We start from the raw sequence: 24,321 nt of genomic DNA on the forward strand, positions 1-24,321 counted from the left end.
TTTTTCTTTAAATTCTTTGTTTTTATATTTTATTTGGATTTTTTATCTCTCTACTTTTCTGTACAAATGTATGGCTTAATTGACAAACAAATGACTAAATAAAACTCTTTAGTTTCGAATGAATACAAATTAAAAAATAATACTACACATGAATGCAGGTGCGTGTATGTATGTATGTATGTACAGGAATAAAGTCGTTTAATGTAAAAAATTAATTTAGGACTTACATGAAAAAATGCGCTTAGATGAAGAAAAGTTTTAACGTTATATATATATAATCGAATTAAATAAGACTACAACTAGACTAAACTATTAAATACACAAATCACATGCCCGTAGACATGTGAATTTAGAATGGATGTAACTGACCCACCCCCCTATGCAGAATGAAGATGAAAGGGAGATCACATCATTCTCTGTTGCCCTTAGTCGGAGTGCAGATGCTGCGATGATTTATCTATTGTTGACGAAGACGAGGATGATGAAGACGGGGAGGGTGTAGAAGCTTCGCTAACATCACTTTGGTTGCTTTTGGTTGTGGAGGAGGAGTTTGTGATGGCATTTTCTGAGGTCGCTTTGGTTGGACGTTTCATAATTATTTTTCGTATATTTTGGAAGGGAGCATCAAAAAGGACAGTCAATGTCACCGAGGCCAAAAATATGCATATGAACTCATTGGTATCGATCTAGGGAGGACAAGGGAAAATTGTGTTAGTAAAAAATGTAAAACTTAAATTGAGACAAAAGTATAATCACCATCATTGAAACGAAGTTATAATAGTGATGCACATGACGACGACGTCCGACATTGAAGAAGTATGCAGGGAATTGTGTCAAATATATGGCATATGATAGTTTTGTGGTCACCTGGAAACCATGCCAAGAACTCAGTTTTGTTATGAAGTCTGAAAGGGCAAAAGAATATAGGATTAATAACAACTCAGCTGGAGAAGTATATCGGCAAATTGTAAAAAAATGGTGCAAAAAAAAAATTCATGGAAATTTCATAAAAATTTTGTTTGCAAAGAAAATTCAATGGAAATTTTGTAGAGAAAATCTTATAAACATTTTTGTTTTTACAGAAAGTCTGAAGGGAATTTTGTCTTTATAGAAAAATACTTTTTTGCTTTGCTCGGCTCGAGGTTATGAAAACAATTGTTAAAAAACTGATGACAATTGGCCCTGAAAAAAGATCAGCATCGCGCTCTTCTCTCAAAAATACATTTTTTTAACTCCACATTGCAATTAATTTCGAGGGGAGTTTACACGATGAGGCATCCCCTAAACACATGGCCCAAAATAGGTTATCAAATTCGTTTTCTAATCTTAATTGGTGAGCAAATACGTCCTTTTTTGGGGTTTTCCTGGTGGTAGGACGTTCCTTAGACAGTTGGTCCCTAATGTTGATATCAGATACGTGGCCTACTCCCAAATACCTTTAATTTGAATTCTAAAAACCCTTTTATTTGAGCCTCATATTTCAATAGTGAGCGAATACTTCCTATTTGGGTGGTGTTGTAGGGGTGGAGTGGCCCCATAGACACTTTTCTCAAATATTGATATCAGATTCGTGCTTCGATTCACGCATCTCCGAGATCTGGCGTTTCTGAAAATTAGGGTAAGGGGGAGGGTCCTAAAGAAATGTCGCATTGCGGCACGCAATTCGGACACGTCTATAAAAAAACTTCCTTATCAGTGAGTTTAAACTTAAATCAAAAAGCTTTCATTGAGGTGTGAGAAGTGTGCCCTCCCAAATACCTTTCTTTTGGTAAATACTTCCGGTTTAGAAAAACACTTGGCCTTTAATGTAAATAGACGCTTCGTACTCTTCTTTCAAATACATTTTATATGAGCCCCATAATGGCATGATCGGTTAATAAAATCTGTTTGAGGGTGGGATGAACCCCAGGGACTTTGTACCGAAAATGAGTATCAATTTCCCGAAAATCCATCAATTTAAATATCAAATAGCAGTTCCCCAAACACATGGCTCTTCAATTGGATATCAAATTGGTTTTTCCCTCAAGCACCTTTCGTTTGAGCTCTATATTGTCGTGATTGGTCTATATATCCATTTGGCGGGATTTGGACGGCGCCCGAGGCACCCGACCCCAACAAAAGAAACCATGTTTTGTTTTGACTGTGAGAGTGCAAGAAACATTTTCGAACGAATCGCATTACCAATCTCCGAGATCTGGTGATTTTGAAAATTAATGTAATGAGAAGTGCTTTTTGAGGGAGGGATGGCACTCAGATTCGTAATCTACTCCCTAATATCTTTCATTTGAGGACAGTATTGTCATGAACGCCCTATATTTCTGTTTGGGGGAATTTTAGGGTTCGGGAGGCTCGATGGGTACTTAGACCCCAATTTTAATACCATATTCATATTCTATTTACCAAAACCTTTCATTTGATAGCCATATTGTCCCGATTGATTTTGGGTGGTGTTCTTTGGTAAAGAGGGAGGGTCCGCCCCCATCCGAAATCAACAAATTATAAAGCCTATTTCTATTTCGTGGCCATATTCACAATCTACTCCCGAATACCTTTCATTTGTGTCCCATATTGTCATGATCGTCCAAAAGACCTATTTTAGGGGGTTTTGGGTTTAGGGCGGCCCCACGTTAATATGATTCGCACTCTACTCCTGAATACCTTTGATTTAAGTCCCATTTTGTCCCGGACGGTCCATTTTTATTTATGGGTAATAGTTTTGGGGTAAGGGGGAGGGTCCGCCCTCTTCCGATATAAAAAAATTATATAGCCTATGTTTCCTTCCAGACCAACCTACACAATCTGTAAAAATTTCAAGGAATCGGTTCAGCTGTTTTTTGAGTCTACACGGAACAAAAGTTTCTACGCCCTTAAGGTTTGGAATGTGTCCTGTCAAGCTGCAATGAGCGTCAAGTGCCGTCATTTGTTCTATATGTTTGTGAGACAGTTTTTGGTCCGATTTGTGGTCCGAAATTCGAGTTTTTAGTTTTGTACTTGTAGTGCCTACATATTCCATTGGGCATGAGTCAACCTCATTTCCATTCCATTGTATCTTATTAACTATATCAGACTTATCTTCTTTATATATTTTAGTCTTTGTCCTGCTATAGAGATTGCCTACGTTGTTGTTGCTTTAAATGGTAATCTGTAGTTATTTTTGATATATATATCCGAATTTTTTAAGCGTTCCGAAAAGCCGGAGATGTAAATTGTAGATTTGAATACCTTTGGCGATTTATCCTTTTCCGTGTTGGAAGATTTTTTCATTACGTGTTTGATAAGACTGTTTATGGCGTTGTTTGAAAAACCATTTGGAAATGCAAATTTTGCACACTTCTCACATATCAATGAGTGCTGTCCGATTCAAGTTTAAGCTCAACGATAAGGGGCCTCCTTTTTATAGCCGAGTCCGAACGGCGTGCCGCAGTGCGACACCTCTTTGGAGAGAAGTTTTACATGGCATAGTGCCTCAGAAATGTTGCCAGAATTAGGAGGGGAAAACCACCGCTGAAAATTTTTTCTGATGATTTCGCCAGGATTCGAACCCAGGCGTTCAGCGTGATAGGCGGACATGCTAACCTCTGCGCTACGGTGGCCTCCTTGAAAAACCATTTAATCAGAGGATTTGTCGTATTTTCTTCTCGTTCTCGTTGTAAAAAATGGTGTCACTGATTTTAATAACCCTCTCTATGAAATTTGTTGCTGTATTAATCTTTATCCGTCATGAATGTTTTCATTGGAAATTAATTTATCTCCCTGACGTCGTACCCTTTTGGTACCAGTTTAGTTTTAACTTGTATTCCTGTCTATAAACCATGGTGCCCAGGTATGGTAATTTGTTCTTCCTCTCGTGTTCCATTGTAAACTGGATTTGTTTGTCAAACGAATTCAGTTCTCGGAGTGTATTTTCCATATGGTCTACATATCTGTCAATAGTCTTGCCTCTTTTTGTTAAGTTCTTCCTTGTCGCATTTAGAAATTCTTCCATTATGATGTCTGCAATAATCGGTGAACAAAGAAAAGGCATTGGCATGCCTTTTCTTTGTTCATATATCCTGTCAATATATGTAAAATACCTGGAGTCCTTTATGCACAATTTACATATCTATTAATTTATCCATTGCGATCTTGGCAGACTTTTCCATGGTAGTCCACTTCTTTTTTATTACCCGAATAGCCTAATTTACTAGTACGATTGGAAATACGGAGATAACATCCAATGAAACGAGTATCTCCGTATTGTGGGTAGTTTGATCGTTGACCCCGTTTCTAAACTGAAGTCCATCCTTAATGTTAAACTATGAATCGGTTGTCAAGTTGTTTAAGTCAAATATTTAGATAGCCCATATGTGGGAGAATTCATGGAAGAGCAGAAAAGTCTTAGGGGCATTCCTGCTTTGTGGATTTTCGTTAGTCCATATATCCTAGGTGCCGTGGCCACACGGCTTGAGAGCCTGTTTTTATCCACCATGGTCAAAATATTAAGTTTGAATAATTTTTCCACGATTTTATTATTTTTGGCCTGAAGTCCTGAAATAGAAATTTTGTCTTTAGAGAAAATTTCATAGAAATTTTGTCTTTAGAGAAAATTTCATAGAAATTTTGTCTCTGAGAAAATTTCATAGAAATTTCATAGAAATTTTGTCTTTAGAGAAAATTTCATAGAAATTTTGTCTTTAGAGAAAATTTCATAGAAATTTTGTCTTTAGAGAAAATTTCATAGAAATTTTGTCTTTAGAGAAAATTTCGTAGAAATTTTGTCTTTAGAGAAAATTTCATAGAAATTTTGTCTTTAGAGAAAATTTCATAGAAATTTTGTCTTTAGAGAAAATTTCATAGAAATTTTGTCTTTAGAGAAAATTTCATAGAAATTTTGTCTTTAGAGAAAATTTCATAGAAATTTTGTCTTTAGAGAAAATTTCATAGAAATTTTGTCTTTAGAGAAAATTTCATAGAAATTTTGTCTTTAGAGAAAATTTCATAGAAATTTTGTCTTTAGAGAAAATTTCATAGAAATTTTGTCTTTAGAGAAAATTTCATAGAAATTTTGTCTTTAGAGAAAATTTCATAGAAATTTTGTCTTTAGAGAAAATTTCATAGAAATTTTGTCTTTAGAGAAAATTTCATAGAAATTTTGTCTTTAGAGAAAATTTCATAGAAATTTTGTCTTTAGAGAAAATTTCATAGAAATTTTGTCTTTAGAGAAAATTTCATAGAAATTTTGTCTTTAGAGAAAATTTCATAGAAATTTTGTCTTTAGAGAAAATTTCATAGAAATTTTGTCTTTAGAGAAAATTTCATAGAAATTTTGTCTTTAGAGAAAATTTCATAGAAATTTTGTCTTTAGAGAAAATTTCATAGAAATTTTGTCTTTAGAGAAAATTTCATAGAAATTTTGTCTTTAGAGAAAATTTCATAGAAATTTTGTCTTTAGAGAAAATTTCATAGAAATTTTGTCTTTAGAGAAAATTTCATAGAAATTTTGTCTTTAGAGAAAATTTCATAGAAATTTTGTCTTTAGAGAAAATTTCATAGAAATTTTGTCTTTAGAGAAAATTTCATAGAAATTTTGTCTTTAGAGAAAATTTCATAGAAATTTTGTCTTTAGAGAAAATTTCATAGAAATTTTGTCTTTAGAGAAAATTTCATAGAAATTTTGTCTTTAGAGAAAATTTCATAGAAATTTTGTCTTTAGAGAAAATTTCATAGAAATTTTGTCTTTAGAGAAAATTTCATAGAAATTTTGTCTTTAGAGAAAATTTCATAGAAATTTTGTCTTTAGAGAAAATTTCATAGAAATTTTGTCTTTAGAGAAAATTTCATAGAAATTTTGTCTTTAGAGAAAATTTCATAGAAATTTTGTCTTTAGAGAGAATTTCATAGAAATTTTGTCTTTAGAGAAAATTTCATAGAAATTTTGTCTTTAGAGAAAATTTCAGAGAAAGTTTGTCTTTAGAGAAAATTTCCTAGAAAATTTCATAGAATTTTTGTCTTTAGAGAAAGTTTTATAGAATTTTTGTTTTTAAAGAAAATTTCATAGAAATTTTATCGTTTTGTTGTTGAAAGTTTGATTTCGATTTCTTTATATATGCACTTTATTAGTCCTTGTTTATTCCAGGGCTGGGAAGTCTGACCCTAGGCTCCGAATCCGGGTTGGAGTCTAAGTCGGTGTCGGGGTATTAGCCTGAGTCGGAGAGTGGTTCAGAGTCGGGGCAGTTTCGAACCGAATTCCGACTGCGGCTCAATAGTTCGACTTCGACTTTGGCCACAAAACCTCGACACCGGTCGACTCCGCAGCCCTGGTTTATTCAACTTACTTGTATAGCCGTTGTGTGAAACAAACACCACCCAACAGAAGAATATACACCAGGTGATGGGTATAAATGCGGCATAGATAGCCGAGTGTGTACTATTATAGGTGTAACTCATAGCGCCCATAGGAGCTGGGCCCACAAGCGAAATCAATAGGCAAGCGATGGCCACAAACCAGCCCCAACGAAGTTGACTTCTTGACAATCGTATGCCACGGAATTTGCGTAAACCATAGCCCAGGAAAATGCCCATTATATAGACGGTTGAACGCAGTGGAGGGAATGAGTACATACGATCAGCAGTGCGGAACAAGCGTTTAATGCTAAATGAAGAAAAGGGGAATGAAAATAATAAAATAAAATTGTTTCCATTCTAAAAGTATTTAAAATCAACTTACTTTGTTCCAAAGTATATATAATTTGATAACTCATACAACACTGTAACATAGTAACGACCAATTGTGGCAATGAGGGCCAAGGCCATAAGGGCCATTGCTCCTCTACGTGGCCACTTCCACAGAGTGAAAATCATCAAAGGAGCCACAGTAAAGAGTTGCGTATCAATGCCCAAGTGATGCGTATGGGTGAGGCACATATTGCCAAAGCCAAAGTAGTTGTGAATGAATAGAAGATTACGCCACCAATTCTGTTTGCAAATATCAGCATGATGTCCAACTACCAGGTTCCATTGGGGTCCCGATCCCATCATAGGCAAGATGAAGGTACAGAAAAGAATCAGAGCGGCTAGAGGAGGGACGATGCTAGAAGTAAAAAAAATTATAAAAAATTATAAAATATTGCATAAAAAAATTGAACTAAACTTATAATCTGACTTATTCTGATGGTCTTGCCTGACTTATATTTCTGATGGTCTTGCCAGGATTCGAACCCAGGCATTCAGCGTCCTTGGCGGTACGGTGGCCCCCTAACTGAAGTTTTGCAAAATGACTTCTTCTATAACCTATGACATCTTCACCAAGTATAGTCCGAGTCGGTATATAATCTATGGTTGGTTTCCAATGGGGACTTGACAACTTTAATTTATGATCGCACTCTTATACGAATCATCGAACTATCACTGTCAATTTATTCTGTAAACTCAAAATTTTCGTCATGACAAAGTACACGAATGAACAACGTCTGCCAATCATAAAAATTTATTACCGAAATTCGGAGTCGGTGACCGCTACTTTAAGAACGTTAACTCTAATTTTGACAAAGCTCATTTTTGGCTTAATGGGTTCGTCAATAAGCAAAATTAGCGTTATTGGCCAGATAAGAATCCATGTCTCACGAATAAACACTTCATCCTCAAAAACAGTTTGGTGCGGTTTGCATTCCAGCGGCGTTATTGGAACATACTTCTTCGTCGAAGATGCTAATCTTCACGTCACCATGAATCGATAACGCTACCGCACTCTAACCACAGATAATTTAAGGTCTGAATTGGAAGATATGGACCTGGTTTCAACAGGACGGTGCCACAAGCCACACAACACACATTATAATCGATATATTGAAAAGTTCGTTTGATAAGCGTTTTATCTCAAGAAATGGCTCAGTTGATTGGCCGCCTCGTTCGTACGATTTGATAACTCTAGATTATTTTCTTTGGGGCTACTTCAAGACATTGGTATATGTCAACAAGCTTACGACGTTGGAATAGCTCAGAGCCAACATTGGATAGGAAATATCGACCGTTGTGGTTAAAATGTATGGCCGAGACATCGAAAATTGGGTCTTACGTATCCAACGTGTTGTACCCGCGTAGACTATTCGAAAGAAGTCGAGTCCCATTCACTCTACTAAAGAATTAAACATCGAAACGATGGCTTTGGTGCAGGGACATCCTCGTGCAGAGACAAAAATAGGAAATCTGGTAACTGATACAGATAGTGTGCTGAGGATATGGAAACAACATTTTACCCAACTGGTAGTGTCCGACGATGGCAGCCAAGAGAATACCGTAGAATCAATCCCTGATGATTGTATGGAATGTTCACCTTCTAGTCAGAATGAGGGCCAAGTTGCTGTGGCAACAAGGCAGCAGGAGCCGACGCTGATAAGGCGTATGCATCAGAAGAAAGCATACCCGAGGATTGGTACCTCAGCATACTATGAATACAGGTCAATAAGGAATACAGGTCAATAAGCCTCCCATCCTTCATTTTGAAAACTTTGGTGAGACTAATCGACACATGAATTAGGGACCGTCTCGACCCTTCACTGTTCGGTCGGTTGATAGTGCCCTTCATGATGTGGTTGGCTACATGGAGGGGAATTCGGGTATGGGCGACTTCACTTTGGATGTCTTCTTGAACAAAGAAGGGGTCTTTTAATAACGTGAAGTTGGACTCCATACATAACGCTCTGGTGGGCATGAAGGTCCCCCCTCTTTTAGTAAATAGGGTTGATATGATGCTGAAGGGCCGGATTATCAACGTGTCACTGGCAGAGGGTTCGATAAGGATGATTGTGACCAGTGGAACTATGCAAGGAGGAGTTTTATCTCCTTTATTCTGAGTTTTTGGTAATCAATGGGATTCTGAGATCTTTCGAGAGGATGAAAGTCGTTGCCTACGCGGACGACGTCGTCATCATGGTGGGTGGACCTCGTTCAGGGAGCTTTGAGTGAGCTGTCCGAACGGGCTTGCTATAAATCCCAGAAAGACTGAACTCGTCTTTTTCACCAGGAGGGGGAAGCTGGGTGCTTTTAAGGGACCTGCATTGGTTGGGGTGGAGCTGACGCTATTTTCTGAAGCCTTTGTATACACTGATGGGTATAAATTGAATAGTGGCACTGGAGCATAGAATTCCTTGAAATTAGGGAAACTTATAGATTTCTAGATGGCTATATCGTCTTTCGATCAGACCGTCACGATATACGTGGACAGTCAGGCGGCGCTGAAGGCTCTAGCGTCGGGCCGCGTGAGGTCGAAACTGGATAAAAGATGCAAAGTGCTTTCTGAACCATGGGAAATGCTATCAGGCCTGCTGGATCCCAGGCCATCAAGGTGTGGCGGGGAATGAAGCGACAAACGAGCTGGCCAAGAATGGATCGATGATTGCCGCAGATCTTGCTATGGAATCAGTGTAACCTCCACTGTGCGACCTTCTTGGTAGGGTGGGCGCCCACTACGACGACTGCGCGAATAAGGCGTGGGCAAGTGCTGTAAATTGTAGGGTGTCAAAGGCCCCGTGGCCGAGTATTTCAAGAAATAGGACGTCACTTAACCTGGAGCTTAGAAAGCATGACTAAGGACTGCTAATAGGAGTCCTGACTGATCATTGCAACGTCGCGCTGGGTGCAGGGAGAGGCAGACTTCTGCAGGATATGAGATGACGAGGAGGAGTTGCAGACGGTTGAGCACCTGTTGTGTCACTGCTCCGCAATTGCTAGGAGAAGAACACCTCTTTCTGAGCCTAGATTCCGTACGGCTTCTTAGCCCTCTTGTCATTCTTGAGTTTTGTAAAGGCCTGAATTGGCTGACTGGAACGTACTCCCGACGGTGATTATGATCCAGAAAAAAATAGTTTTTTGTATTTTTGTTCTTGTTTGCTGTCTCGTATCGTTCTGTGGTGTATAATTATCTTTTTTTATACCATGTACTCCACCATAGGATACGGGGAATTTTCAATTAGTCATTGCGTTTGTAACACATTGAAATATCCATTTCCGAGCCTACAAGGTTTATATATTTCTGATCGTCGTAAAAGACGATTTAATGCTGTCCGTGTGTTTTGCACAGTCTCGCATTTCTTCTATACGCAGGTTATGTTCTTGAATGGGTCACATTGGACTATATTTAGACGTAGATGCCATATAGACATATCTGCCATATATACCCGATTTAGCTGAAATTTGGAATATAGTTTTGTATCAACATCTGTTCTGAATATGGTCCAGATCGGGCTATATTTATATGTAGCTGCCATAGAGACTGATCTTCAGCCTTAGGGTCTAAAAATCATAAAAGACGCATTTATTCTCCGATTTTGCTGAAATTTGAAACAGTAAGTTGCACTAGGAGCCTCGACATCCGACCCGAATATGGTGTACATCGGATCATATTTACTTATACCTGTCATATAAACTAAAAAAGGCGCATTTATTAACTGATTTTTGCTGAATCTCAGAACAGTGAGTTTTATTAGGCCCGTCGGAACATATTTTGATATAGCTGTCTATCGATCGATCTTGAAGAGGTCTTCTGCTTTGCTACAGTTAGCTAGCACAAGTATTTCACTCTTTGTGACCATCACGACGGAATATAACATACTAGCTGTCCGGGTGAGCTTCGCTTCACCCTTAAGTTTTTGCGGCCTCCTTTTGACATGAACGAAATTTTACAATAATTCATATAGGTATTTAACTCTTAAATACTTTTTATTTGAAACCCATATTACCCTGTCTGGTATACATGCCCGTTTGGGGCATAATTATGGGGTGTGCCGACCCCGGGAAAGTGACCCAAGTTTTTATATAAGTTTTGTATTCTACTTGCAAACACCTTTCGTTTGAGCTCCATATTGTCCCGTTCGGTGTACATGTCCATTTGGGAGAAAATTTTGGTGTATGGGGTGGTTTTTGTAGGGCGGCACCTCTTGGACTTGACTCCAGGTTTCTAATAAGTTTTGTAATGCAAATTTGCCCATGAACATTTCATAAAAGAACAGGGGCAAACTTCTCACATATCTTTGAGTGATATTCTATTTAAGTTTAAGTTCAATGATAAGAGGTCTCTGTTTTATAGCCAAGTTCGAACGTTGTGGCAAAGTGCGGCATCTCTTTGGGGAGAAGTTTTCACATGGCATGGTATACCTCACAAATGTCGTCAGCATGAGGAAGGGATAACCACCGCTGAAAATATTCTTTGATGTTCACGCCAGGACTCGATCCCAGGCGTTCAGCGTCATTGGCGGAGATGGTAAAATCTGCGCTTCTGTGTTTAATAAGTTTCGCATAATGCTTCCAATTACTTACATTTGATACCCATATTGCCCCAATCGGTAAACATCTCATTTTTTGGCCGTTTTTGGGGGTGGGGGACGGGCTCCCCGACACTTTGGGTAAAATTGTTGTATGAAGCTCGTTCTCTGCCCTTAAAAACCTTTTATTTGATACCCACATTGTTCCAATCGGTAACATGTCCGTTTGGGTGGGTTTTGGGGTAGGGCGTTCCCCACGATTATTTGACCCCAAAGTTTTATACCAATTTTGTGTTTTTGGTTTACTATAAGGGTTGCATGCCCCCTAATAAGCTTAAACCGATGCATCTATCTCCGAGTTTTGTTGTTTTTGAAAATTGCGGTTAGGGGGAGTGTCCGTTCCCCCCGCGGACATTACAAAGTGAAGTGGCGGGGTGGCCAAACTCTACCATCTGTGAAAATTGCATGAAAATCGGTTCAGCCGTTTTTGAGCCTACTCGGAACAAACAAAGTGCAAGCATTTCATTCTTATATAATAGATAGATTATATAATAGTTTAAATTATCACCAATACGTTTATTTTTGCTATATGAAGGTGAAAAGTTAAAGACAAAATTTTCCGCTTATTACAAAAAAGGTGCAGCGAAGCGTGACTGTTATAGTAAGTAATATAATTAAAAGTCAGTATGAAACAATGATGCTTCTTTCATGCATTTGGTAAACAATAATTTATGTTGAAATAATAAATTAGGAACCAGGTTGTAACTCTCTGATCATATGTATACACGATTTTTTAACATTTCTAGCAAAATGTTTAAAATTTAAATATTTTTTCTAGAGATTTACAGTCTCTTATATTGTGTTAACGGTGTTTGCTTAAAGTGTTATAATTAATAATAATTTCATAAACATATAGCAACAAAATTCTAATGCGAAGGAGATTCTCTGATATGCATATAATGAAAAATAATTCTTTTAATCGCATTTAGTTTATTGGATTTGTAATTGCCTTTTAATTTTCTTCAAAAAAATTTATTCGAAACATGATATTTACTTTATTGTCTTTATTTTATCTTAATTGACCTTTCAAAGATCGTAGACAATTCTCTGGTATTTTACTGTTACTATGTATCTGTGTGTTTTGTTAGAAACCAATTAATCATTTGAATTTTATTGCTGGCCACATTATTATCAGCTAACAATTTTGCCAGTAATGGTCTTGTTTGGGAGTAGATTAGAAGTTAAACCACTTTTTTGATTAATGAAATAGATTAACGGCGCTTAAAATTGAAAAAGCCTGAAGATACTGCATTTAATGCGTAAAAGTAAAAAAAATGCGTTGTTCAATCAAGGCCATATAATGTGGGAGACATTTAAAACGGGACCAATTTTGAAATTGAAACTAAATTTCGAGGTATATCTGAAAAAAAAAAAAAATTTTGGTGAAAAAGTCGAAATTTGATCATTACCATGCATTTAAATATCAGCGGAGGGTTTCATTATGGAAAAATTTCCTGTGAAAATCAAACTTTGACGAATAACTTGATGAGTTGCAATAGAAATAAATTGCATAAAAAACTTTGAAGATTTCTAAGACAACTAAATCTAATTTCTAACCATTAACCGTTAACACACATCTGTAGCCCCATAATAACTGTATGGGAATCAAATAAAAAATATTTGACCATATCGAAAAATAAAATGTGATGGATAAAATATTGTATTTCACTCGCTTTCAAATTTATACTCACTTTCAAGTTCTCTTTTGCCTGTTAGGGCGAAGACCATTTTAATTTTACAATTGTCGTTTGTTTCGTTTTCGAGACGAGCTAAATGATCAGGGATTTTTCTCAATTTCTTTAAATGAGTTTGTCGACATCGGGAATATCCAACTAGACGACTCTGAAGTTCTTAAATCAATTTTTGAGTTAGATGTTAATAGGTGTGCGGGCTTTGACTATTCTCTCTATTCTTTCGTAACTGTGCGAGTTCTTTACATGTTGCTCGTACAATAATATTTAATAAGTCACTTTCTCAAGGTCTTTTCCTGGATGATTGGAAAATGGGTTTTATTGCACCAATTCTTAAATCCGGACGTAGAGATATGGCTGATAATAACCGCCCGATAGTTAAGCTTTCTACAATACCGAAACTTCGGGCCTTTCTTCGATATTTAGAAACTATATTTCTCCCAGTCAACATGGGTTTTATCACGGTAGGTCTTCTTGTTCGAATTTTGCTCTTTTAACTCACTTTTGTTCTGATTCCTTGGAGAAAGGAAAACAAGTAGACGTAGCAAAGCATTTGATAAATTTCCGCATAATATATTAATTGCTAAACTTAACTTGAAGTTAGGTATTCATTTAAATCTGTTGTCATGGATATCATTATACATTTGTCAGAGTGTTCTTTTTATTGAAGTTGTCGAATGTATGTCAGATTCCATTGATGTTGCATCTAGCGTTCCTCAAGGTAGCCATCTGGGCCTATTATTATTTTTATTATTTATAAATGACATTCATCTTTGTATTTATCGCTCTTAGTGTTTGTTCTACGCTGACGATTTGAAGATTTTTAACGAGATTCCTGCATATTCTAATTGCATAGACTTTCAAAACGACATCAACACCTTGATGAATTGGTGTCAAGTTAATCAGCTAGTTCTTAATCTATCTACAATAAATGCAAAGTTATGACTTGCACTCGTAAGCATTTAGCAATACTATGCAATTATACGGACCACTTTGGTAACAAGTTAAAGATCTTGGAATATTTTTTCATCCCATTTAAACATCATATTGAGTATATAATCTCAAACTAATTTTCAATTTGGATTTTTGAAAAGAAATTCAAAAGAGTTGTCTAGAAACACACTGAAAACCATTCATGAAAGCTTGGTTAGGCCTTATACTGAGTACCTGTGTATTATTTGGGATCCATTTCATAATGAAGGAATAAATAGAATAAAGTTCAAAAACGTTTTACAAGATTTGCTTTAAGAACTACAATTTAGAAGGACTCTCCTAGGTATTGTTTTTATAAAAGATTTGATTGACACTAACATTGACTGCTTAGATTTGTTGCCTCTTTTGCCATTCAATGGTCCTAATCGATTTTTAAGAGACCATCATTTGTTTGACATTCCTTTCCATAGAACTTACTACGGGATGAATGAACTTTTAGCGCGATGCCTCTGCTTATTTAACTCCATTGCAAACCAAATAGACTATCGCATAGAACGACACATTTTTAATAGAATGCTTAGAATTTTGCTTGATAATGATAATACATAACCATGTAAATTTGTATAGTTTTTGGCAATGATGTAATTTATAATTCTAGTATATTGTAATTAATTAATGAAATCTGTAAGAGCATAGCTCGGTAGATGAAATAAATAAATAATTTTTTTTTTGCAATTGAAAAGGAAAGCTTGGGATCATCACACACACCAACCACTATGGGACTCGTTTCGTCATTTGGTCAGAATGACACATCAGTCATATTAGGTGTGATGGCTTCAAGGTATGTTGTACTTATATCGTATTTATTGTGAAAACGTCTCTATGATATAAATACCACATTACCCACGCTCGACAAATCTGTCCGCTAGCTGTTCCTTTCCCAATACATGTGTTTGTGTAATGGCAGATTTTTTGTTTACACATTTACAATACTCCCATGGCATACACATGATTCTGTCGATCTTTTGGAAGTTGCATTGATGGCTTCGAACTCTAGAAAACGATAATGGCTCTCGTTGTTACTCCGTGTTCCCAGGTTCGAAACCTGGTCGGGCTCCTCCGAATTTTCACTTTCAAGTTTTCTTTTGCCTGTTAGGGCGAAGATCATTTTAATTTTTCAATATTCGTTTGTTTGTCTTTCGAAATGAGCTTATTGATCAGAGATTTTTTTGCAATGGAAAAGGAAAACCAGAAGTCACAAACACATCAATCACTATGGGATTATGGGAATCATTTGGTTAGAATAACTCATCGGCCTTCACACTAATATGGGCGATGGGTTGTTCTAACCAAATGACGAAACGCGTTCCATAGTGATTAGTATGTGTGGTGAACTCTGGCTTTCCTTTTCCATTGCAAAAAAAAAAACTAATCATTGAGCTCGTCTCGAAAAAGAAACAACCGAGAAGTTTATAATCATTTTGATAATTTTTGTCAATCTCTGTCCACCTTCTTTTGTTTGAGTTCCATATTTCCGATGGGTCGTTATATATGAATTGTAAACACTAGATTACACTTACCGTATTAAACGACTGAGGTATTCATTCTTCAGTTTAATAGGTTGTCCCTTGTTTAAACGGCCAAAGAAAGAATAAGCAGTTAACATGCCACTGAACAATAAAAAGGGATCGGTATACAAAGAAGCTGCACGTCCCACAACAGTCCAGGGTTGTCCCAATTGCTAAAGAAAAAATAAACAATTTCAATTTTCATTTAATTAAGTTTGTTCTAATCCAATAATTAGAATAATTTAACTATTACAAATCTTACCTGAGCCATTTCAGTACGATTGTCGTACGCATTGAAGAATAAAGCCATTGATTTATGCGATATCAGCAACATGACGGCATTCATAAAACGTAAACCATGAACGGCTTCTATGTCATCGGACGAAGAAGAAGTGCTAAAGAGCCATGTCAAATTCTTTTGTAAAGAGAAAGCAGTCAGCCATTCGCCTATGGGGTGAACAAAAAAATTTAAATAAGATTAATTCTAAATCTTTAAATTCCAAAAGAAACCAGTAAAAGCGTGATAAGTACGGCCGGGCCGAATCTTATATACCCTCCACCATGGATCGCATTTGTCAAGTTCTTTGGTCGATATTTCCTTATAGGCAAACAAAGGATAATGGATAAGAATTGCTGTGCTATTTGAGCTATGTCAAGTTATAAATCGATTGGGTTCATCCTTGCTTTCCAAAGTGGAATTCATTGTGCAAAATTGCAGCCAACTAGGAAAAGAATTGCGCCCTACAGTGGCTCATGCAATAAAATCGGGAGATCTGTTTATATGGTAGCTAAGCAGGTTATGGAACGATTCATGACATATTTAACACCTACGTTAAAGGTCGTAAAAGAAGTCGTTGTGCAAAATCGTATAAGAATTGCTCTCTTTAGAGGCTCAAGAATTATAATCGGGAGATCAGTTTATATGGGAGATATATCAGATTGTGAACCGATTTAGATCATACTTGGTACAATCATTGAAAGTCAAAACAAACCAATTCATGCAACTTTTCACCCAAATCAGTTAATAATTGCGCCCTCTGGCTGCTCAGGAAGTGAATATCCGAGATCGGTTTTATATGGGAACTATATCAGGTAATGAACCGGTTCGGACTGTACTAAGCACAGTTTTTGATGGTCAAACCAATACACTTCATGTAAAATTTCAGACAAATCGGATATTAACTGCGCCCTCTAGAGGCTCAAGGAGTCACGATCCGAAATCGGTTTATATGGGACCGTATTAAGCACAGTTTTTGATGGTCAAACCAAAACACTTAATGCAAAATTTCAGACAAATCGAATATTAACTGCGCCCTCTAGAGGCTCAAGGAGTCTCGATCCGAAATTGGTTAATATCGGTGCTGTATCAATTTAAAGGGTGATTTTTTTGAGGTTAGGATTTTCATGCATTAGTATTTGACAGATCACGTGGGATTTCAGACATGGTGTCAAAGAGAAAGATGCTCAGTATGCTTTGACATTTCATCATGAATAGACTTACTAACGAGCAACGCTTGCAAATCATTGAATTTTATTACCAAAATCAGTGTTCGGTTCGAAATGTGTTCAAATTTTGACAAATTTTGTTCAGCGATGAGGCTCATTTCTGGTTGAATGGCTACGTAAATAAGCAAAATTGCCGCATTTGGAGTGAAGAGCAACCAGAAGCCGTTCAAGAACTGCCCATGCATCCCGAAAAATGCACTGTTTGGTGTGGTTTGTACGCTGGTGGAATCATTGGACCGTATTTTTTCAAAGATGCTGTTGGACGCAACGTTACGGTGAATGAACACATTTCGAACCGAACACTGATTTTGGTAATAAAATTCAATGATTTGCAAGCGTTGCTCGTTAGTAAGTCTATTCATGATGAAATGTCAAAGCATACTGAGCATCTTTCTCTTTGACACCATGTCTGAAATCCCACGTGATCTGTCAAATACTAATGCATGAAAATCCTAACCTCAAAAAAATCACCCTTTATGAACCGATTTGAACATTACTTGGCGCAGTTGTCAGAAGTTAAAACAAAACATTTCATGCAAAATTTCAGCCAAATAGGATATTAATTGCGCCTCTAAGGCTCAAGAAGTCAAGATCCGAAATCGGTTTATATGGGAGCTATATTAGGTTATGAACCGATTGAGACCATACATGGCACAGTTGTTGATGGTCACACCAAAACACTTTATGCTAAATTTTCAGCCAAATCCGATAATAATTGCGCCCTCTGGAGGCTCAAGAACTCAAGATCCGAAATCGGTTTATATGGGAGCTATATCAGGTTATGAACCGACCATACTTGCCGTTGATTACCACACCAGAAAACTTCAAAAAATATCAGCCATATTGAATAGTAATTGGGCACTCTAGCGGCTTAAGAAGTCAAGAAATAACGATCCGCGATCGGTTAAAAGGAGAGCTTTAGTAAAACATGGATCGATATAGCCCATTTATAATCCCAGCCGACTTACATTAATAGGAAGTATTCCTCCAAAATTTCAAGCGCCTAGCTTTATTCCTTCGATAAAGTTAGAGTGCTTTTGAAAGTCGGACGGATATGGCTAAATCGACTTAGAATGCCAAGATGTTCAAGAATATATATACTTTATTGGGTCTCAGATCAATATTTCGATGTGATACAAACGGAATAACGAAATTAGTATACCCCCATACTATGGTGGTTTTTACAGGCTTACGGCCCTAAATCTTATGTCTTATGGAAGCTATATCTGAATATGGTCCGATCTGGACTATATTTGGGCGGGTGTCGAGAATCTTAATACAACTCAATTTTTCAAGTTCCAGCGAAATCGGATAACAAATGAGTCTTTAATGGGCCTAGGCCCAATGTCGGCAGATCGGTCCATATGGTCATATTCAAGTCAGATGACTGGATGCTTAAAAATACTCATTGTTTCAAATTCCAGCGAAATCGTATAATAAATGCGTCTTTTACGGACTTAAGAACCTACGTCAGTGAATCAGTCTATGTGATAGCTATATCTAAATAAGGTCCGATTTGTATCATTTGGGTCGGATGACCCTGCTTATGAATCGAAATCGGATAATAAATGCGACTTTTATGTGTTTAAGACCTTAAATTGCCAGATCGTTCTATATGACAGTTATATCTAAATATTGTCTGATCTGGCCCACAGTCGGGTCGGATGTCAAGAATCTTAAAACAATTCATAGTTTCAAATTCCAGCGAAATCGGATCATAAATGTGTTACGGGCTGTAGACCCCATGTCGGCAGATCGGTCTATATGGCAGCTATATCTAAATATCGTCCTATCTTGACCATATATGGATCGGATGACAGGCGCTTTAAAACTCACTGCTTAAAATTAAAGTGAAATCAGGTAATAAATGCGGCTTTTATGTGCTTAAGACCACAAATCGGCCGACCGGTCTAAATGGCAGCTATATCCAAATATGGTGCGATTTGTCCTTTTTAAGAACTTTACCTGCGTGTAGAAATTATATGGATCTGTGCCAAATTTCAGCTAATCTAATTTTTTAAAGGATGTAGCGTCATCACAATTAACGGATGGACGGACAAACAGACAGACAGAAAGACAGATTCATGGAAATCGTTGATTAGTCTAAGAGTTGTACGATGATCCAGAGTATATCTGATATGTTGGGTCGGAACTGGATATTTCGATGTGTTGCAAACGGAATGGCTAAATGAATATAACCTCCATCCCATAGAGGTAGGTATAAAAAAATTAAATTCTATGGTTATTTGAAACTATTTATATACACCACAATGGGATAGGTGGTATATTCATTAAGTCACTCCGTTTGCAACACATCGAAATACCGATTTCTGACCCTGTAAGTATATATATTCTTGATTCTTAGACGATTTAACGTTGCCCGCCCGTCTGTCAGCCCATCTGTTTTTATCGCGCTATACTTTTTATTAATTGAGGTGAAATTCGGCACAGATCGGTATTTTTTCTACAAGCAGGTTCAGTTCTTGAACGGGCCAAATTGGAACATATTTGGATATCGCTGCCATAGAGTCCATCAATTAATTAGACACAGTGAGTTGCTTTAAGCCTTCAGTCATTCCGAATATGGTCTAGATCGGACCTTATTAAGATATAGCTGGCATATAGACCATTATGCCGGCATAGGGTATAAAGCCTGTAAAAAGGCATTCATTATCAGATTTCGCTGGAATTGAAATAGTGAGTTTTATTAAGATTCTCGATATCCGACCCAAATATGGTCCAGATAATATAGAATTTCGACCCAAATACGAGCCCATAAACAGTGAGTTGTTTTAAGCCTCCCGTCATTCCACCCGAATATGGTCCAGATCAGACCATGCGAGGGTTGCCTTTTATATTTCGGGATTAGAGAACACAAAAACAAATAAAAATCATCAAAAGTCGCTTTATTGTTTTTCGAAATATTCCCCATTAAGATCAATACGTTTTGCATGCGTTGAACCAATTGTCAAAGCACTTTTTCCACTCTGGTTGAGGTATCTCCAAAAAACATGCATTCCGAACACATCAACCGATTCTTCAGATGTCGAAAAACGTTGACCTCTCATTTTATTTTTTACGTACGGGAATAAAATAAGTCATTCAGTGCCAAGAAAGGACTATACGGCGAATGACTTATCAAATCGATGTTTTGAGTGCCCCAGAATGCAGTTGTTTCGTATTTTTGGAGCATTTTTTTTCGACCAATCTACACGAGCCTTTTTTTGAGCGATTGACAAATTATGTGGGATCCAAGGCGAATAAATTTTTGACGATCAAATATTCCTGCAATTTCACTATACCATCGATAAACGCTGGTCCTTGATGGAGCTTCATCAACAAAAATTTAATCAAGTTCATGGATGCACTGTTGTTGAGTTAATCCACGTCGAAAGTTTTAAAAAATAATCGTATGAAAATGTTTACGATTCAATTCCATTTTTTGGGCGAGATGAATCTTTTAAGTTACTGTAAACAGCACAAATATCGCTCGTGTGTCAAAACGTTCTGAGTACGTATAACCTCAAAAATTTCAAGCTTTACGATAGAGCTGTCAGTTGGCAGATACAGATACAGACCGATCTTCCAATTTAAGGTGTTAGTCCCATAAAATTTATTGTCCGATATCGCTGAAACTGTAACTTGTATAAGAGTTATCGGGACCTGAATCAAATATGATCCAGACCAGCCCATGTTTGGACATTATTATGGATATGGTATTGGAGTTATATTTAATAAAATGGGATGACTATTCACTCGTTTTTACTTGTTTTCTTTCTTATAATATCATCACAATTTCTACTCACTTGGCTTTTGGTTTTTCGTGCAAACATGATATATCGTTGATAATATCGTTATTGACAGAATAATCGTGAAGAAACGCCTTTAAAATATTTAACAGAAAAATTATATAAGTATTGAATTTCGAACATGGAAATGTATGCATCATAACTCATCCAATTGAATAAATGACGATATCCTACTTACACAGCCCATGTGGTGCCATTATCCCATGGCTTATTCTCTTTGACTTGACACATTCTTGGTTCCACCCGCACTTTAAATGACACTCCAGTTGATAAGGTTAAGTTATTTAGGAATTCCTTGACGCTGTATTCGACATCTTTGTGGGAACATGATGAGGGAACGCAAATACCCCAATTAATGAGCGAGAAACGAGGTACACGATGTCCAGGCTATAAAGAAAAGAAAGAGGAAACACAAATGAGTATCAATGGTCTTCAAGAAAATTACAATACTTTATTTAAATGAGTATTTTGACTACATATTAAAGGAACAAGAAGTAATGGTAATTTTTCAAAGATAGACTTAAGTTAAGTAAGGTTTAGTTAAAAAAAAAGTCCCATGCCACTATGGACATACACCTAAACCAATAATCGGCGCCATGACAGTGGTCCTTAAAAAAAAACGCCCAAATTGAAAAGGCAAATAAACTCCAAATTTGGGGCGCTTTTGCATTATGGAAAATTACTCCAAAACAAATGCACCCCAAAACCAAATTCAATCAAAAATCGCGATTTTTTTTTTAATTATTAAAACATTTTTTGGGACGTGTCAGAAAGTGCGGCATGTAAAAATATATTTAAAAATAGCACTACTCTTTCAAAATAAATTTTCAACATGTAAAAGCGTCGGGTCGAATCTTATATATCCTCTATCATGGATAACATTTTCAAGTTCTTTGCTAGCTATATTTTTATAGGCAAAAATAATGGATATGAACTTCTTTGCTGTTGGAGCTTTATGAGGATATGGAGTGGTCCGGGCCATACTTGGTTTGGATGATGGATACTATAGTAAAAGCCATTGTGTAAAATTTCAAGTAGCCTTATAGGGGCTCAAGGAGTAAAATCAGGCGATCGATTTATATGGGAGCTATATCAGATTATGTACCAATTCAGACCTTATTTGGGGCGTAGGTTGAAGATCATAGGAGGAGTCGTTGTGCCAAATCAGGAAAATTAAATAAGAACTGCGCCCTTTAGTTCTTGTCTAATCGCGAGGTCGGCTTATAAGGGAGCTAAATCAGGTTTTTAACCGATTCAGGCCGTACTTGAAACGTATATTGGAGGTCATAGAAGAAGTCATCAAGTAAAATGAAAGGCAAATCAGGCAAGAACTGCGCCCTCTGGGTAATCAAGAAGTCAGATCGGGAGATCGGTTTATATGGGAGCTATATAAGGTTCTAGACTGATTCAGGCCATACTTGGGACGTATTGTGGATGTTGTAGAAGAAGTCATTGTGCAATTTCAGCAAAATCTGATAAGAATGGCGCCTCATATAGGCTCAAGAAGAATAATCAGTAGATCGGTTTATATAGGGCCTATATCAGTTTTTGAACCGTTTCAAACCATACTCACACTTGCGTTGTCTGCCATAGAAAACGTCATAATACAGTTTCAGGCAAATCGGATAATTATTGCGTCCTCCAGAGACTCAAAAAGTCAAATTGGTAACATTTAATGCACTCACACACTCTTGGGCCTACACACACGTTATGGCATTGTACCATTATATTTAATGACAAAAATCCTTTATGCTAAGTAAGACAATAACCATGAAATTCAGGAAGACATGGCAAATCTGTATGAAAGTCATTGTAAATGCACGTGTGAAAACCCGGATTTTCCTTTCACCTTAAAAACAATCACAGGAATAGTAAATTTTCGTTAAATTAATAGCTGATGGTGCTGATAGAAAGGCAATGTTGCCAAGTTGTTATAATAATTAAAGCTACATTAGGTTAGGTTAGGTAAGGTTTAAGTGGCAGACTGCCATCAGACTCACTTAGAAGTTTTCGTCCATTGTGACACCACAGGAACAGAAGAAGGAAGATGCCTTCTAGTTCCTACCGGCGAACCATCCAGATCGCTTTAAAATGACCAATAACTTGCGAATGTTTACATCCACTAAATATGACAAGTTCTCAAAGAAATGAGAACCTAAAGTGAAACTCCTTCTGACTGCTAGTGCGGGACACACACACAGAAGGTGTTCTATAGTTTCTTCTTCTTCGATGTCCCCACAGCTTCTGCAAAAGTTGTTGCTGGCAACGTTTAGTCTCTCAGCATGTTTTCCGATTAGACAGTGACTTGTCATGGCTGAGACGCCTGTTCTAGCCAATGACAGCAAAGCAGTAGACCTCTTCAAGTGTAGAATAGGCCACATAGTTTTGGAATGCTCACAGCCTCCTCTTTGTGACCATCTATCATTCGTTATCCTTCGGGGCTGGTTCTGCAAACTTGGGAAATTCCCTTAACATCACGACAGTGGTCGCTTCAATTTGGGTAGCCACAATGTTCAGAGGCATAATATGTAGCATTTAATTCAGTGTATCAGATGGTGTCGTCCTTAGTGCAGCTGTGATGCACAAACAAGCCATCCTATGGATCCGGTTAAGTATTGAGCAGTAGGTTGACTATTGCAGCGCCGTCCACCAGCGTATGGCAGCTATATAAAAACATGGACCGATGAGGTCCATTTACAATCTCAACCGAAGTAAGAAGTATTTGTACAAAATTTTAAGCATTTAGCTTTACTCCTTTGAAAGTTTGCGTTCTTTCGACAAACGGACGGACGGACATAGCTATATAGACTTAGAATGTCATGTTGGTCAAGATTGTACATGCTTTGTTGGGTCTCAGTTCCTCATTTTTATGAAAAACAAACGGAATAGCGATGTAAGTATACCCCATCCTATGATGGAGGGTATACAAATTGCGAGATTTCTTAAACAATTTTTTTAATGTTGCAGAATGTGCCAGAAAGCGGCGTAGGCAAAAAGAATATTTTAAAAAATTGCGCGATTTTTTGTTCTTGATCTTATTCAGCACGGACGTCGGAGATCTTAACACAAACGATTGTTTCAAATTTCAACGAAATCGGGTAATGAATACGTCTTTTATGGGTCTAGGACATTAAATCGGGAGTTCGGTCTATATGGAGGCTTTATTAAGATACAGACCGATCGTAACCATATTTAGCACGGATTTTCGGGATCTTAACACCAATCATTGTGACCAATTTCAACAAAATCGGGTAATAAATTGTGCTTTAATAGGCCTAGGACCTTAAATCTGGAGATCAGTCTATATGGGGTCTGTACCCTTAAATGGTTCGATCGAAACTATACTCGACACGGACGTCGTAGGGCTGAACACAACTCTATGTGTTAAATTTTAACGAAATCGGGTAATTAATGCAGGCCGGTCTAGACCATATTCGGCACGGATGTCGGGGATCTTACAGAAAATCATTGTGCCAAATTTCAGTCAAATCGGGTAATATATACCACTTTTATGAGC

At 37.1% G+C, this 24,321-nt stretch overlaps 1 protein-coding gene and 1 long non-coding RNA gene across 2 annotated transcripts in view; one reads left to right on the forward strand and one right to left on the reverse strand.

Annotated features, from left to right (window-relative positions):
- The window catches only part of LOC131997385 (uncharacterized), a 101,940-nt gene that overhangs the window by 5,165 nt on the left and 72,454 nt on the right, over positions 1 to 24,321 (forward strand). The gene's annotated exons all lie outside the window — the stretch shown is intronic.
- Positions 73 to 24,321, reverse strand: part of LOC106082638 (nose resistant to fluoxetine protein 6) — a 147,127-nt gene continuing 122,878 nt past the window's right edge. Inside the window, exons 5-12 of the mRNA XM_013245266.2 lie at positions 20,983 to 21,191; positions 20,802 to 20,878; positions 15,752 to 15,936; positions 15,502 to 15,662; positions 6,707 to 7,069; positions 6,315 to 6,631; positions 757 to 905; positions 73 to 686 (exon numbers count right to left, since the gene is read on the reverse strand). Coding sequence (XP_013100720.2) covers positions 426 to 686; positions 757 to 905; positions 6,315 to 6,631; positions 6,707 to 7,069; positions 15,502 to 15,662; positions 15,752 to 15,936; positions 20,802 to 20,878; positions 20,983 to 21,191 — 1,722 coding nt within the window. The 3' untranslated portion in view covers positions 73 to 425. The remainder of the gene's footprint in view (positions 687 to 756; positions 906 to 6,314; positions 6,632 to 6,706; positions 7,070 to 15,501; positions 15,663 to 15,751; positions 15,937 to 20,801; positions 20,879 to 20,982; positions 21,192 to 24,321) is intronic.

The sequence above is a fragment of the Stomoxys calcitrans genome, chromosome 4 (genome assembly GCF_963082655.1).
Source record: "Stomoxys calcitrans chromosome 4, idStoCalc2.1, whole genome shotgun sequence".
NCBI lineage: Eukaryota > Metazoa > Arthropoda > Insecta > Diptera > Muscidae > Stomoxys > Stomoxys calcitrans.